This window comes from Galeopterus variegatus, unplaced genomic scaffold, assembly GCF_000696425.1.
Source record: "Galeopterus variegatus unplaced genomic scaffold, G_variegatus-3.0.2 Scaffold7707, whole genome shotgun sequence".
Classification (NCBI taxonomy): Eukaryota; Metazoa; Chordata; class Mammalia; order Dermoptera; family Cynocephalidae; genus Galeopterus; species Galeopterus variegatus.
Genome location: NW_007733818.1, coordinates 86,968 through 104,053, shown reverse-complemented (window position 1 = coordinate 104,053; position 17,086 = coordinate 86,968). Strand labels below are relative to the sequence as shown.

Below are 17,086 nucleotides of genomic sequence, written 5' to 3'. Positions count from 1 at the left end.
GGCCTTGGTGCTACCAGCACCGCACTCTCCCGAGTGAGCCACGGGCCGGCCCCTAGAATTATTTTTAAATGAGAGCAGGAGGGGTCCACGGAGGGATTTTAGTGGCAAGATGCTGGCAGCTCATCATGGATGAAGGGTGGGGTAGCATCCAGGTGTGGCATGAGCAGCACCGAGTGGCAGAGGACAGTCACCTCCCTCTTTTTGAAGGTTATGCTTCTGTTAATGCAACCTTGGTCCTTAGATGAGGCAGAAGGTCCTCTTAGCCTTGTCATGTGGGCCTAAAATGGGCATCTCCGCCCAGAGGGAGGCTGGGCCTTGGAAAGGAGTCTGTATTTTGCAGATCCTGATGTAAGAAAAAGCCACATCATTTTTTTCTGTGGCTGGGGCTGGCCAGCCTGGGCCTGGAGCCTGAGTTCCAGTGCTTATTTCGGGTAGGTCATGCGGGATGGATGTGGGGCAGTAGAATTACGCAGCGAGCCGGCCTCAGGATGCTGGCGGCCAGCAGGAAGGCCATGGACTAGCTTTTAAGAGGAACTCTCTGTGGAGCTCTGCACAGCACTGTCCAGAGAAACGCAGATCAGAGCAAGATTAAAGGCGACTTCCCCGCCCTCCTTCAGGGCTGTGTGGGCTTTCCCTGCGTGTTGGGAGATAAAGAAGAGACAGGTGATCCTGTGACTTTGGCATGCTGTGACTTCTGGCTGCTCAGAATCTAAAACCAACAATGCTGCTCTTCTGATGTGAGTTCCTTTCACAGGATCTGACCTCAGGCCCAAGGCTTTGTGGACCCAGGGCAGGCCTGCGGGGAGAGAGTCGCCCCCATACAAACCTCTGGAGCCCCCAGCAGGTTTGCTTGGCTGCCTCATCTGGCAGGGCTGCCCTTGGGACCCTCTGAACTTGAGAGGCCTTTAGCTCCTGCTCGGTCAAGTCCCCATTTCCCAGCTGAGGAAACTGAGGGTGGGAGAGAGATGGCGACTTGGCTGTGGTCCCAGCCTGTTCTGCATCTCCAAGAACACCTGAGCCCACAGCCGGTGTCCCTCCACCTGCCCTGGGCCTGGGCAGCACGTGAGTTTGGGATTCTGTGGATGAGAAGCAGAGGGGATGCGAGGAGAGACGGGGGCAGATCAGAGTCCCTTCCAGAAGGTGCGTTTGTGCTCTCTGTAGTGGGGTCAGAGTCCAGTGCTCAGAAACGTACGTCACGCCAGCCTCATGGAAATATATCCTGAGCTTGTGTCAAATATCCGTTAGCTCACAAATGAGGGGACTGGACGGAGGGGGAAGCTCGCTCAGAGGGGCGGGTGGGGATGAGGTGGCAGCCAGCTCTCTTCCCTGTCAGGACACATCATCTGCACCTGGACAATCTCTCCGAGGGCGCGTTCAGCTGGAGTCAGGCCGGCTGGTTTCCAGGGTGCTCTGGCTGGCGGGACCGAGGATGCACCAGGTTGTGTGTGTGCGTGTGTGTGTCTTATTTCCAAGTTTTGGATAACTTTCTCAACAGTGGTAGATGTTTGTGGTTAAAATTAAGGCCTGTAAACTTTCACTTTCTTAACCAACTTTCTCCAACCGGGATAAAATCTCACTGTCAGTTTCTCTGGATTTTCAAGGAAAAGTCAAACCGGCCCCTTTGGGACCCTGTGGCTCACAGGGCCGGGCGTGGGGCAGACTCTCGGAAGTGCATGGCAGGGATGGAGGATGAAGGGTGTATGTGAGTGTCCTGAGGTGGCCGTAACAAATGACCGCAAGCAACAGAGTTCAAAATTAGTCTCACTGGGCAGACATCCAGGGGTCACAGGGCTGTGCTCCCTGCAGAGGCTCTAGGGGAGGGTCCTTCCTGCCTCCTGCAGCTGCTGGTGGCCCCAGAGTGTCCTCAGCTTCTGGTGACATCACTCTATCTCTGCCTCCATCTTCCCATGGCCTTCCTGTGTGACTGTGTCTCCCTTTCTGTGTCTTATGAGGACACCGCCTTGGATCTAGGGCCATCCCAGTCCAGTCTGATCTCATCTTGATCCTTACCTGGATTGCATCTGCACAGACCCTGTTTCCAAATAAGGTCACATTCTGAGGCTCCGGGTGGACATGCATTTGGGGGTCGCTGTTTGACTCACTACAGCCGGGTCCCGGCCTGGTTCCTCTCCGTCTGGAGCTGCCCCCAGGGCTGGAGGGGGCTGTGTGCAGCTGCTGCCGTCTGGTCTGCAGTTGGGTGGGTGAGCGAGGGCTCAGGCCCTTGAGTGTCCTTCCAGACTCAGGGGGAAGAGAGTGCCCCTCTGCAGAGGCCTCACCATGGGGCCCGCAAGACTGGGCTTGGGAACCAAGGGGATTCTCAGTGGAATTTGGCCCTGCCATTCACTTGCTGGGCAGCCTTAGCTGTCACCTCGGCAGAGGCCTCACCATGGGGCCCGCAAGACTGGGCTTGGGAACCATGGGGATTCTCAGTGGAATTTGGCCCTGCCATTCACTTGCTGGGCAGCCTTAGCTGTCACCTCTCTGGGCATCAGGGTCTCCGTCTTTCAAGTTGTGTTTCTGTGAGGATGCGGTGAGGCCAGGTGTGCAGTGCATCCCGCGGCCCTGGCCCTTCCAGGTCCTTCATGAAAGTTTTCCTCTCCTTCCCCAGAAATGGCTGTCCCACTTGCTGTAAATGGCTGTGGTTGCCTTCTGCCCAGATGAACGGAAACACCTCTGTCCAGGCTTGTGGTTACAGCTGTGTGCAGGGCTTGGTGCGGGCCAGGGCTCTGGGCTGGATGCTGGGGTGTGGGGAGGAGGAGACCCGTCCCAGGAGCTCAGAGCTGGGGTGGGGGTGGGTGCCCGGTGCCGCCTCCACCACACTTTGCACAGGACTCTCCCCAGAGGTCCACTGACCCGTCTCCTTGTTTTTCCATCTGGCCCTACTGGGCCCGGGGGCAGGAGGTGGGGAGGAGAAGGTGGCACCAAGGTGGAGGTGGTGGTAGGGTCCTGACGGATAAGTAGAAGTTTGCTGGGTGGGGACGGCTGCCAGCCTGGGACAGCGGCCAGCACAGCCATGCTGTGGCTAGTGGGCTGGGTCCTGGCGGGGCAAGGACAGTGGGGTTGAGACCACTCTGCTTGCCCCTCGTCCACCAAAACTTGGGCCCAGACAACCAGGGAAGCATGGATTTAAAGGAGGTCCATAAGGCTGGCACGGCCCACTCTGGAGCTGCTGGGCACTAGACGTGGAGTTTTCTGCCTGGCTTCCATCGGATGCTTTTACTGCCGCATGGAGACGTCTCTGATGGGGACGGGTCGGGGCCATCGCTGGGGTCAGCTCCCCTAAAACACAAGCTTCCGAGTCTGATAGGAAGCCAGTGGGCAGTGCAGCGTCCACACGATCCTGTGTGTCTTGTTGTGAGTGCCCCTGTCATGTACCTGGAGCCGCCAGCAGCAGCGATGACAGCTCCGTGTGGAGAGGACCCCTCCATGGGGGTTTGCTCCACTGGCTTCTGCCTCCAGGCAGCCTGGGACAAGGGGGACGGGCTGAGGCTTTAGGGTTCTGGGGTCTCCCTGGCCTCCCTGCTGTGGTTCTGGTCCACAATGTGTGGCAGCCCGAGGACCTAGGTTTTGGGGTCAGTTACGGCTGGTTTGAGTCCCTTCATGGCTGTTGGCCAGCACAGAGCCTCGGGCAAGTCCCCAGGCCTCCCTGAGCCTTGATGTCCCATCAGTGGACTGGTGACAGCTCCCAGCTCAGACCACGGCCCCGAGTGACACCTGGTGGTGTGCCACGCGTCTCCCGTGCAGCTCCGTCTGCTCTCACAGGGCAGGGCAAACACACTGCCCGTGGCGAGGGGCTGGACGGCCGTCTGGAGCCAGGGTCTTGTTGGGTTTATGTTCCAGGCTGGCCCAGTGTCCGCCTCTGCTCCTCTCCCTCCTGCCCTTGCCGGGGGCCTCTGAAGCTTTTGTTCATTTTTTAAAAAGGGACAAAGTCCTTTTCCCTAATTGCTTCCAGAGATGATAGATTTTAATCAACTTATATATTAAAAATCTTAATTTAACAGCAGACTCATTTAAGTGAAAAACGAGGCATCAGGTTCTGGTCCACAGTGGCTCCTGGTCAACCAGCTGGGGCGGCTGGACACTTTGCAGTGATGGGGACATGCCATGTGGGCCCCATGCCCACTTCTGCCCACCCAGGACCTGGCCGTGGGGTGTTCTGCCTTACTGTGGCTGGGGAAGGTGAGCTTTTATGCTCGTTTCAGGGCTGGAGATATAGGCTCTCAGCCTGTCGATGCTGCAAACTTCTCTGCAGGTCAGGGGTGGTGACAGTGAGCATCTCAGCGTGGCCTGAGAATGTGCCCACAGCTCGACCACGCATGCAGGTCCTGGAGGATCTTGGGAGCCCCTGACTGCATATGACAACAAACCCGTCTGAGCATGTCAAGAGGTGTCCCCTGTGCCATGGTGACAGTGAGCATCTCAGCGTGGCCTGAGAATGTGCCCACAGCTCGAGCACGCATGCAGGTCCTGGAGGATCTTGCGAGCCCCTGACTGCATATGACAACAAACCCGTCTGAGCATGTCAAGAGGTGTCCCCTGTGCCTGAGCCAGCTCTGAAATGATGTGTTCCTGTCTTGTTCCTATGAATCTGGAACTCCAGAATTGGAAGAATGAGGGTGTGCTCTGGGCCAAAATCCCTGGGGAGGGGTCACCTGCCTAGGGGCCCACGTGGCAGAGCTGTAGTCACTGGGGCCCTGCAGCCAGAGCCCACGACCGGGACGCTTCTTTCTGAGTGCTGGACTCCCATGGAGGCTCAGCCCCAAGCCCAGCTGCCTGTCCTGAGACCTCCTTGACCTGCTTCCAGAGACTGCCCCGAGCCTCCCATAGCTGGGCCAGGGAGGCCCCTAGACTTTTGCCAACACGCACCGTTCCCTGACGTCTGACCGGGCATCACTGGAACGCTGTGGACGGGGCCAGCCTTGCAACAAAGGTGCTTCTGCGGCCAGGCTGTTACTTATCAGTTGTTGACTCTTCACAAGTTCATTGAGGTCTCGGTTTCCCTGCCTGAAGAATGGGGCAGGGGCTGGTGATGGTGAGCTCAGGTGGTTAGAGCGAGGTGTTGGTAACACCAAGGTCAAGGGTTTAGATCCCCGTGCTGGCCAGCCGCCAGAAAGAAAAACAGGAAAAGGACAGGGCTGAGGATATCGCCTTCACCAGTGGGTGACTCACCCTGCAGCAGTGGCCCTGGCAAGCAGTGGCTGCCGTCACCAACACTGTCACCTGGTGCATTTCTTCTCCTGTAGGGGCTTCCCTGCAGTCGGTGTGACAAGGTTTTAAAGGTGAAGTTTCAGGCCCTGAGAATGCTGGGTCCCGGTTTGTAGAGATGCCGGCCCTGGGGGACGGCTCAAGGGCCAAGTTGGGAATAGAGGAGAGGACGTGATGGCCCAAGAGAGCAGCATAAAGCACCGCAGTGGGACTCAGGTTGGCGGGAGAATTGGTGACATGATGGGCCAAGGAAGAGGGGGAGTGAGTGGAGGGTCAGGGCTGCTCCTCCCAGATCCTGGGGTCTGCACAGCCACGCCCGTCTCCTGGGTGGGGAGTGGGCGCTCAGCACTGATGTCCCCTGCTTGGGGAATGCAGGACTGTGTGGCAGCAGCAAGGGTGATCCTTTGGGGTCCGCCACCGGGCATGGCACCTGAGTGAGCCCTGAGCTGGAACAGGGTTGGGACAGCAAGACTTCCTGGGGTCTGTCAGCCCAGGAGGGGAGGGCTTCTCTCTTCCTCAGTCATGGCCCTTTCAGGGGTGGGATGGGGGCTGGAGAGTGACACCCCGAGACCGGCGTGACCCGAAGTATAACCACAGAAGGGACCCCCTGGATTCAGGGTGGGCAGGGCGCCCCCCTTTCCCAGCATTTGGGCAGCCCTCCTCCTACCTGGTGGTATCTGAGGAAGGGGCCAAAAGCAGCCATGTGGAAAGAGCAAAACCTTTCAACGTGGTAACACGCGTGGAGCTGTAAGGGGGAGGCTGCTGGCTGTGCACTTACAGCCTGCTGGGAGGAGCACAGAGGCTGGCTGCAGCCACGAGCGTCTCATTTACCTGCCTCCGTGTGTGTGTGTGTGTGTGTGTGTGTGTGTGTACACGCGCGTGCATGTGCTTGTGTATGCCTCTGTGTGCGCATGTGTCTGTGTGTGTGTGGATCTGTGTGTGCATGTGCCTGTGTTTGCCTGTGCCTGTGCGTGCCTGTGTGTGCGTGTGTGTGTGTGGATCTGTGTGTGCATGTGCCTGGTGTGCCTGTGCCTGTGCGTGCCTGTGTGTGCGTGTGTGTGTGTGGATCTGTGTGTGCATGTGCCTGGTGTGCCTGTGCCTGTGCGTGCCTGTGTGTGTGTGTGTGTGTGTGCATGTGTGGATCTTTGTGTGCATGTGCCTGTGCGTGCCTGTGTGTGTGTGTGCGTGCATGTGGATCTGTGTGTGCATGTGCCTGTGCGTGCCTGTGTGTGTGTGTGCGTGCATGTGGATCTGTATGTGCGTGTGCTTCTGTGTGTGTGCACGTGTGGATCTGTGCGTGCCTGTGTGTGTGTGCATGTGGATCTGTGTGTGCATGTGCCTGGTGTGCCTGTGCCTGTGCGTGCCTGTGTGTGTGTGTGCGTGCATGTGGATCTGTATGTGCGTGTGCTTCTGTGTGTGTGCACGTCGCGATCTGTGCGTGCCTGTGTGTGTGTGCATGTGGATCTGTGTGTGCATGTGCCTGGTGTGCCTGTGCCTGTGCGTGCCTGTGTGTGTGTATGTGGAACTGTGTGTGTGTGTGTGCGTGTGTATGCACCATCCAGGCTCCTGATCTACGGGGAGTACTGCAGCCACATGGAGCACGCCCAGAACACGCTGAACCAGCTCCTTGCCAGCCGGGAGGACTTCAGGCAGAAAGTCGAGGTAATGGGGGGCTTCCCAGCCAGCCCCCGGCCTGGTCCCAGCCCCACTCCGAGGCTGCAGCTCTCTGGCCAGAGCTTGCTCGACACCAGCCTCTCCCTTGCCCGTTTCGAGGGGAGGTGGGGACAGGTAATGGTGTGATTGCTTTTCTGTAGACTGTTTTTCCCTTCTCAGTCTGCTGGGGTGGGAAGTGGGCCAGGTGGAGGGCACCATCCTGGACAGGAACACAGCCTGAGTCTCCTGGGTGCCACAGAGGCAGGGCCTCGGGACCAAATCTGACTCAGCATGGGCAATGGCTGACCTCCGACCCTGGCTTCTGCTGATCCCAGGGGCTCCAGGTGACCTTTCCTGAGCTCTGTGGGGCCTCCTGCCCCTCACCCTGTCCTCACCCCAGGCCCAGGGCGGTCTTTGCCAACTAGTTGAGTTTCTCACAGGAGCCCCTCCTCAGACCTCTCCCCGTCCCCCTTGTTGGGGAAGCCAGGCTGTTCCCAGCTGGAATGTCCGTGTTTTATCTGGTCAGTAAACTTGTTTTCAGAGTGGAGGCCGGTGCAGAATCCCTTGTCTATGCACATCCATGCAACTCTTGGGGACCACTCATTCCCACGAGTGTCCACGTACCTTAGCATGAACTGGTCGCCGCCTCACTCCTCCCGGAGGCAGTGCGGGAGGCCCTGCTGCCCTTCTCTGGGGACCTGGCCCAGGAGGCGCCAGGCTGTGGTTGTTGAGAAGTCTAGACTGTCCCACTGCATTCTTGTGTGGCCAGTGCAAACTTCACAGGACGTGAGAGGCGATGTGCCCCGTGTCTGTGTGCTGTGACACCCGCCCCTCTGCAGACACCTAGAGAGGGAGCTGGTTCCTGGGCCTGAGTTCCGGGCTCAGGTCTCCCCTCCCCAGCGCGGGACAGAATGTGGGTCCAGGCCTTCCCCAGGGAGGGACACTGTTCATTGACTTCTTCTCCCGATGCCCCAGGAGTGCACGCTGAAGGTCCAGGATGGGAAGTTCAAGCTGCAGGACCTGCTGGTGGTGCCCATGCAGAGGGTGCTCAAATACCATCTGCTCTTGAAGGTGAGACCCCCGGTCCTGGGTGCTCCGCATGGCTGTCGCTGCCAGAGAGTCTAGTGAGGGCTGGCAGCTTCCCAGGGTCCTGGGAATGGATTCCCAGGGCCCATGGATGGATTAAGTCAAAGATAAATAAGCAAAGTAAATAAGAAAGTCTGTGCTTGGCATGTAGTGACTGCTCAATGCATGTTACGAATGGCTGTCACAGGAGATATATGTAGGAAAACTATTATTAAAATCAGTAACGAGGTCAGAAAAACTGACAGAAAAGCGTCCTCAGGGAAGGACTTAGAGCTACTGTGGCTGAGCACCTGCCCAGGTCTCTGAGCTTCCTGGAAGTGGGAAGGCCTGGGCATGGGCAGTCCTGGGAGGGAGACGCTGGTCTCTGAGAGGGGCCGTGCAAGGCTCTTTAACAAATCAGCCAGTGGTCTGTGAGCGCAGCACTGTGCTTTTTGTGGCCTTAATGTCCCTTCCCACTGTAACCCGCTTCCATTCTCTGCAAGGTTTTGGAGAACTCCTTCTGGGAAGTGGGGTGTCCCCTGGGGGTCTGTCCACTGGAGTTGGGCAGCCGAACCAGGGCCTGGGCCAACGGGGTAGGAGGTGGCTTTGTCCTGACGACCTCGCACTGTGTACCCTTCCCCGCACCTGGTAGCCATCAGGGCAGAGGCTGGGAGCCCTGAGTGGTAACACAGAATTCCCCTCTCTCCCTTCCAGGAACTTCTGAGCCATTCTACTGACCGGCCCGAGAGGCAGCAGCTCAAGGAAGCGCTGGAAGCCATGCAGGTGGGTGGGTAAACTGAGGCAGGGGAGAGGCCAGTGTGGTGCTTAACACACCATGCCTACCTTCTTGGACTTGAATTGGGCTCACTAACCAGCTGTGATTATGACCATAGACACTTTCCTGGGATGGCAGGAGGCAGGGCAGGGTCAGGGCAGGAGTGAGACCCCTGGGAGGGGAGAGGCGGTGGCAGAGAGAGCTGCGGGCAGGTGCTTGCCCCAGTGTCCTGATCCCTGACCTCACCTGGCCCACAGTGACTGCCCAGAGCCTCCCCTCCTTCTGCTTTCCCAACTGTCTGCCAGGGCCGTCACTGGTCTCAAGGCATTGGGCTCAATTCTGGGCTGTGTGGCCCTGCACTGGCCCTGCCCAGCCTGAAGATCCTGTGGCTGGAAGGCCCATCCCTGGCCCGTTCCTGCTGCCACCTGCCTGGATGGTTCCTTTGCCCCCGACTGTTTTGAGGGCTCCCAGCCAGTCGCCTACCCACCGTCTGTGAAAACCCACTGTGTGGGTGAGCTCAGCTCACATCCTTCCCCTGCTCAGAAACCTTCTGTGGCTCCCACTGCCCACTGCATCAGGATGGGCTCTTCGTGCTGGCCCTCAGGGCCTTCCACAGGCATCTGCACCTGACCTTGCAGCTGTGTTTACCACAAACGCCCCAAATTCCAAGCGAGCATGGCACTGCCGGGCTCCTGAATGCGCCTGCACTCCCCACCTCTGGGTGCTTGCTCAGGCTGTGTCCTGCTCCTTGCCGCCTGCTCCGTCCTGCTCAGCCCAGTCTTGGCAGTGACCAAACAGTCTTGGCAGCCCCACACTGGGTTCTTCCCCCCAGGAACTGGCTTCCCCTTGGGTGAGACTCTCTTCCCTGGACAGATTTGTTCATACCAGGCCCTCCCCAGCCAGGCCTGGGTTAGTCACGTCACCTGTGTCCCCAGGCCGGCATAGTGCCCCGCATGTGGTAGGTCCCTGGGCTCTGCAGCTGGGTGAAGGGAGGGTGACTCCCCCAGCATTTCCCCGATTGGGGGCACAGGACACCTCTGCTAGCCCTTCCGCAGGGCTGCAGCCCTGACCTGTGACACCTGGCGTCTGCCCCCTCAGCAGCTCCCTGGGCTTCAGGCCACCTTTTTTCCTTCCCAAGATATCTCCTGTAGAGAGCTCCTTCCTGTTGGGGAGGGGGTCGCAGCCTGTCTCTGTCAGCAGCTGCCATTCGGACCCAGGGTAGCGGAGGGGGACCCGGCCGCTCCGCCTCCCTGCTGAGAGGCTCTCCGAGCGAGCCCCCGCTCTGGGACTAATTTACTCCCACCGTGTGAGCACTCGCACGTGGGCACAGGAGCTGGCCACAGAGACCTTTTGGTTCCCTGCCACTCAGCTCCACTGGCAGCCCCGAGAGCTGTTCTCTGTGGGCCTTGAGTCAGCATCAGCGGGTCCGTGGGCTGTGCGCCCTGGGCCCGAGCGTGGCCCTGAGATTCACAGTCCCAGCGCTCAGTCCCTGGCCCGTGTGTGGCCCTGGGTCCCTCAAGAGTGTAGCTCATGGTGCTCCTCAAAACTCTGTGACTCCCAGGCGTGCCCTGCCATGTAGGAAATCAGCCATGCAGCCACCGTGTCAGTTGTCACTGTACTTGAGCTTGGGTTTCCCTAGAGATGGACAGCTCAGTCCCTGTGAGCGGGAGGGCTGCTGTAGCTGCTGCTGTGCCTGTGGACTTCAGATCTGTCTCCACGGGAGCCGAGTTCGTGGGTGTGAGCTCCGTAAACTGATGACAGTCCCTCCTGTGTATCACAGCACAGGTGTCCCCTCACCCGCTCACTCATTCAGCCCACGTCCACTTGCTCCTGTTTTGTGCCACGCACAGGCGCGCGTGGTTAGACAGCTTGCTAGGGCCCCTGTCTCGTAGCAGTGTCTGCCTCAGGTTCGCAGGTTCTGTCCTGCCCCTGGGTTCCTTGTCTCTGGGAGTTTCTCATTTTAAGGGCAAGTGGACAGGAGGACAAAACACCCTTTACAGAAGGCGTGCCCCCTTCGGGAGGGTCAGTCCTGCTGGGAGCGGGTGCTGAGGGTGTGGAGAGTGAGATCTCGCAGAGAACAAGAAAGGGCAGGAGGGAGGTGGGGATGGGCTCCAGGACCTGGGCTGGCTCCAGCCCCGCCATTTGTGTTTTGGGGATTTCCACGCTGCTGCTCCTGGTGGGAAGGGTCGGTGCCTGCATGGCCAGCTCTCCCAGGTGCTGGGTGCCCTGTGCAGCAACTCTGCAAACTTTCTGGATCGAAGTGGGCACTGCCCCTTGGTGGCCAGCAGGAGGGTTGCAGCCAGTGGATGGGCACCAGGCTGGAAAGTGGGGGCTTCTGGACCCGTGTAGAAGAAACTTAGTGACCCCTCTTCTGCCCAGGCTCCGAAACCAGGCAGAGGCTTGTTGGGGGGGTTTCCCAAGAATGAAGACATGGGTCGGTCCAAGTCTAGTCGCTATTTTGTGGCCTGGTGTGGCTCTTACACACGGGGTTGTTTCCTTCCAGTCTGCTTGGAAGAAGGGTCTCTTAATGGGTGGGGTGGAGCTGTGCCAGGAGCCGGGGGTTGGGGTTCTTACATCACCACCACCGAGGGCACAGCTTTAGGCCTGTGCGTGTGTCCCTTCCCTGCCTTAGTTTCCTTGTTTGTCTTGTGGCTTTACTGTCTCGAGGGTCGGCCACCCCTGCAGGACAGAGGAAGGGGCTCTGAGAATGGCCAGCCCCTGGACACGGGTGGGTGGGTGGAGTCTGGGGGCTGAGCTCCCTCGCACCCGCCCAGCATGGGCCACTAACTGCGCCTCTGTTGTCTTCAAGGACTTGGCAATGTACATAAATGAAGTTAAAAGAGACAAAGAGACCTTAAAGAAGATCAGCGAATTTCAGAGTTCTATAGAGAACTTGGTAAGTGTGACGAGCTCTTCAAATGCGCGCAGGTGCATTAAGAGCTTGTGCGTAAAATTACTTCCACAACCTCAGTGCTGAACGAGTGAATGGTCTGTGTCCAGCCAGGCTGAGGCTGCCGCCGAGAGGGCGGTGCCCTGGCAGCTCCTGAATTCAATCACGGGCTCCGGTGTCTGCGCTCCTTGGCCCACATCAGCCAGCCCTAGTGCCCGGTGCACTGAAGACCGCCCTTTGCTAAGGGGGCAGGGCAAAGGGGGGAGGCGTGAGTGCTGGGTCCCAACTCTCCCTCCCCAGCCTGGATGGAAGACTCTTTCTAGTCCAAGAAGAGGGCCGTGGCTCCTGGGGGGGGGGGATGAGGCTTCTCCTGGGGTATGGACCCCGTGGCCTACCTTCATCTGGGCTGTCCCCAGGAGGAGCAATTGACGGTTTGGTTCCAGTGTGGGCTGGACCCAGCAGTTGCCCCTGCCCAAGACCTGCCCCTGGCTCCTCCCTGCCCCCTCGGGGTTCTCTGGGCAGGGCTGACACCTCACAGGACCCTCTCCCTCGCCTGCTTCATCGGAGGCTCAGGCTGGGGGCATCGGGCCAGCCACCGTGTCCTACTCAGGGAGGAGATGGGCCATCCCAGGAGGCAAACACTTCTCAATCTGTGCCAACCAGCACCAACGTCTTGAGGGTCTGCTGGTTGTTAAAACCCAGGTTTCTCCGTCTCAGCTCTGCTGACATTTGGGGTCGGATCATTCTTTGCTGTGGGGCCTGTTCTGTGAATTACGGGATGTTGAGCAGTATCTCTGACCTCCACCCACCAGATGCCAGTAGCCTCACTCCCCAAGTGATGACAACCATATGCATCTCCAGAAATTGCCAGATGTCCCCTGGGTGGCAGAATCACCCTGGGTTGAGAACCCCTGGTTTTTACACAAACATTTTGACTCTGGTCCCTGAACTCTGTCAAGGACGGATCAACGCAGGAGCTTCCTCTGCAGAAGCTCCTGATGCCCGGGCCAACCCTGCCATCCATCTGCACATTCCTCACCCACCTGAGGCCAGAAGTGCACGGACAGAAGCCCCGGCCCTCGCACACACACGAGGCCCAGAAGACGCCAGGGCGTGTCAGTGATGAAAGAAATCAAAGTTGCCAAACAGCATTATGACACCACCCGGTCACTTTCTTTTTAGAAGGAAAGAAGAGTGTCCGAGTCCAGAGGTCGGGGATGGCGGGTCCCGTGCTGCTGTGCTGCAGCACACGGCGTTTCTAAATGCTGCCCCCGGGACGGGCGTGACTTTTGTAACATGAGGAAAGGTGTTCGTTGTGTTCTGTTTCTTAAGTTTTTAGGTGTGAGTAATACCTGCTTGTTAAATAAGAACAAAGCAGTGGTGGGCAGCAGGTGTCAGCGTTCCTGAAGCCCATCCCCAGCCTGCTCGGGCGCCACCTCCGAAGTCCATCGCTGGCCCACTGGGGTGTCACCTGCGAAGCCATCTCTGGCCCACTGGGGTGTCACCTGTGAAGCCCATCTCTGACCCGCTGGGGTGTCACCTGCAAAGCCCACTGCCGGCCCACTCGGGTGCTGCCTGCAAAGCTCACTGCCGGCCCGGGCCCACATGGGTGGTGCTTCTGTTCTGGGCACTCGAGAGAGGGGACAAGGAGGCCTGTGCGCCACCAATGCTGCCTCAGTCGTGGCCCTTGGCAGCTTCTGGAAGAGCAGGACACTTGGAAGAAGACGCTGAGCCCGGACCCCCAACGCGGCCCCATTCCTGTGCAGAAGCCTCCCCTCCACCTTCTCCTGTCTGTGTAGACGCTGTCTTTGAAAGCCACGCGGGAACCCAGCAGGGGAAGCTGTCCCTGAATCACAGCAGAGCGGCAGAGCTACAGACCCGACAAGACGAAAGCGAAAGCTCAGCACACGGCGGGGTCTGACCGGGGCCCCTCCTGTGGAGGACGCGTGCGCCCCCATGATGAGAGCCGTCTGTGCTCACTTTAATTTGGTTTATCCTACTGGGTCCTGCTCTGGGCTCCACACAACAGCGGCCTGTTGACTGGCCCACCCCGTCAATCACTCTTTGTTCCCAGAATTGGAGGGAGTCCTTGGCAGGGCTGGCCGAGGAGTGGCACGGAAGGCTGCAGGCCCAGCTCCCCAACCCCTGAACCCTTTGTGCTAAGTGCTGACTGGGAACCCCAGGTTCATTTCACTTTGCTCCCGCCTTTGGTTCTGTGTCCACAGAAGACGCCCCTTGGGCACGTGCCCGCCTTCCCTTTCTCTGCATTTAGGAAGTGGCGGGGCTGCTCCAGCTCTGGGGCTAACAGCCTGTCTTTTTCTTTCCCAGCAGGTGAAACTGGAGGAGTTTGGGAGGCCAAAGATTGATGGGGAGCTGAAGGTCAGGTCCATAGTCAACCACACCAAGCAGGACAGGTGAGCGGGGCGGGTGACTCGGGGGTGCGGTGGCATCCCATAATAGTCTGGCACTCCGTTGGAGGGAACCCCGCTCCCAAATGGCTCTGGAAACAGGGCCTTCCTGCGGAAAGAGCTGCCTGCCCGGTTGGCTTTGTGCTGTTGGGTCTTAATTGCTTCCTTCCTTCTCGGCGAGCGTTGGCGGACACGTCAGGGAGCGGCCGCCACAACCGCGGGTGCCCTGCCTGTGGCGGGCGCTGGGCCAGGCGGGGGACAGCCAGAGCCAGAGGCAGGAGCCGGGCCCCGTCCTGCGAGCTCATGGTCTCCAGGAGCTGAGAGGACCTGGAGGGACCGGATGAGCTTTCTGCCCGACAACCTGGGAGTGTGTGGGCGGGTGACGGGGAAGGCTGGGGACGAGCTGGTGGGTCCCACTTGTTCAGAGTCATCGTGCACCTCTACTGTGTGCAAGGGGCTGTGGTCATGGCCAGGGTCACAGCAAATGCAGGTCCTGCCCCCTTGGGTCTTGCAGTCTGGGGGCGGTAGGAATGTAGACAGGCAGTGACAGTCAGCGGTCTGTGCTGTGGGGAGGGCCAGCACAGCGGGTGGAGGAGCCATGGGGCCGAGGCTTCCTGGAAGACTTGCATGGGAGAGGCTGATCCTGACGGAGGGGTCAGAGCACGGCAGGCGAGCCAGGCAAAGGGCAGCGCTGGCCCTTGCAGAGGGAATGGTGTGCCAGAGGGTGAGAGCGCCGCCCTCTTGCTGGGCCCTGGGTGCACTGGCAATGTCGTGGCCTCAGAGCACAGTGGCCGGCGCTGGGGCCGCTGCCCTCCTTGCGTGGCATGGCCCCCGTGTGGTGGCTCCGACTGCACTGATGGGCCCCTGGCCGTGCTGTCCCCGCTAGGTACTTGTTCCTGTTCGACAAGGTGGTCATCGTCTGCAAGAGGAAGGGCTACAGCTACGAGCTGAAGGAGATCATCGAGCTGCTCTTCCACAAGATGACAGACGACCCCATGAACACCAAGGACATCAAAAAGGTGGGTCCCCAGACTGCCCGGTGGTGACAGCCGCCCTGAAGCTGGGCCACACCAGGCAAGGGGACGATGGGGGTGGCCTCGAGAAAAGACACTGGGTCCCAGACCCTAGGTGAGACAGAGCTGGAGTCTGACACCATCCTGACCAGCTTTGCCGGGGTGGGGTCCCACCCTCCTACCTTGCAGGACGCCCCCTTCTCAGTCAGCACCCTGTCATTCGACTGCTGCTGATGGCAGGCCTGCTCTGGATGGGGCCCACAGCCAGGATCTCAGCTCCCCAGTGAGGGGACAGGGCCTGTTCAAGACCCCTGTTAGGAATTGGGGTTACGACCTTGGCTAGCTTGACTTCAGCCCATGTTGTTCCTTGTAGCAAACAGGCCTTTCTCCCCTGTCCCCTTTCCCTCCCTGTTAGGAGGAGGGCTGTGGCTGGGCCTGGCTGTGGCTTGTCAAGGGCTCTGATGTCTAGCCAGCTGGGGTGCAGAGCTGCAGGGGTGGGGCCGTGGCTGCAGGGGGTGGGGCCATGGCTGCAGGGCGTGACCGTGGCCACAGGGGCGGGACTGTTGCTGCAGGGGTGGGGCTGTGACTGCAGGGGGCGGGGCCATGGCCGCAGGGACGGGACTGTTGCTGCAGGGGCGGGGCTGTGGCTGCCGGTTCAAATGGCTTCTGCACATAGCACTTGAGCACCTACTGTGTGCAGCCCTGGGCTGTGTGTGTGGGCTAGGAGCCACTGTGCTAAAAATTCAAGCCCTGGCCTTCAGAGCTTACAGTGTGGGGTGCAGACCCAGCATGTACAAGCTGGAAGAGCAGTTGGGGGTGACCATCCCACCCCTGAGGTCCGAAAAAGTAACTGGGGCCCAAGAGGTGGTGACCTGAAGCCACTGACCGAGCTCGGGGCAGAGCCAGGCTGAGGTATGGCCTCCCAGGTCCCATCCTCTGACACCCTGCCCTTGGGCAGGAGAGTCCCTATTGCCCCAACCCAGGGCACTTGGCAGCAGGCAGTGTCATGCCCTTCCTGGGCTCCTGGCTTCCCCAGGCTGCGGGGCTGGGCCAAGCCTCCTAATGACCCGTCTCCCCTTTCCTTTCCTCTCCACACGCTTCCCAGTCTCACGGGAAAACGGTAAGCACCGGCGCCCACGTCCTCCCACATCCTCCTGCCTCGCAGCCCGAGGCTGACACTTCCATCCTGAGCCGGGTCTGTGGGCTCAGGTGGGCCTGAGAGGGGCTAGGCTTATGGTTTTCTTCCTCCTCTTGGTTTCTTAATGACAAAAATGACACGTATTCATGGTAAGAGATTTGCACATTACAGAGAGTGTGATGGGCTGGCGGTTGCTCAGCTCATGGGAGCACGACAGCGGTGACCCCGTACCCTGCAGGGTTTCTTGGTCTCCCTGTAACTCTGAGTCACCCTTTTGGCTTTTCTTGGTTCTTTCCTCCCCCTCTGTCCCCCCTCCCTCCCTTCCTCTCTCCACCCCACCCTCCCTTCCTCTCTCCACCCCACCCTCCCTTTTCCCCTCCATCCTTCCTAATACCCATGGCCTCATCCTTTCCAAACTTGTCTACCTGGACCCCTTGGAAAGCCCTTTCTCCGAGGGCTCCAAGCCTATGGGTGGCCGAGGGTGCACCCTGCCTGCTCCGGGAAGAGAGCACATGAAGGCTCCCAAACCACTGGCCGTCCTGTGCCGTCTTTTCTTTCTGTTGTTTTACTTCAGAGAAGTGAGTTTTTTAGCATCACATTTAGGAAGTGAAAGTGGGTGGGTGAGCATCGGGGAAGGGCCCTAGGTGGGTTTCTGAACACACGGTCCCGGGGGACCAGCTGGCTGAACAGCAGCGACTTCAGTTGAGGACACACCTGGGAAGTGGTGGAAGGGGGTCCCAGAATATCTCGTTGGAGGGTGGGTGGCTCCAAACATGTGCCCCACTTACACATGCATGCACATATGCAGGCAGCGGGGCATCCTTGCACACAAGATGGGCATCAGTACATACATCCATGTGTGTGTGTGTGTACATGTGTGAGAGCATGGGCACACTCAGGCATGGGGGTACAGCACAGATACACACAGATTACAACACT

General features: G+C 59.2%; 1 protein-coding gene across 1 annotated transcript in view; it reads left to right on the top strand.

Annotated features, from left to right (window-relative positions):
• Positions 1-6,687: 6,687 nt before the first annotated feature.
• Positions 6,688-17,086, top strand: part of VAV2 (vav 2 guanine nucleotide exchange factor) — a gene marked incomplete at its 5' end in the record, with an annotated part of 37,371 nt that continues 26,972 nt past the window's right edge. The window contains 6 exons of the mRNA XM_008592241.1: positions 6,688-6,867; positions 7,834-7,929; positions 8,638-8,706; positions 11,508-11,594; positions 13,917-14,002; positions 14,883-15,015. Coding sequence (XP_008590463.1) covers positions 6,688-6,867; positions 7,834-7,929; positions 8,638-8,706; positions 11,508-11,594; positions 13,917-14,002; positions 14,883-15,015 — 651 coding nt within the window. The remainder of the gene's footprint in view (positions 6,868-7,833; positions 7,930-8,637; positions 8,707-11,507; positions 11,595-13,916; positions 14,003-14,882; positions 15,016-17,086) is intronic.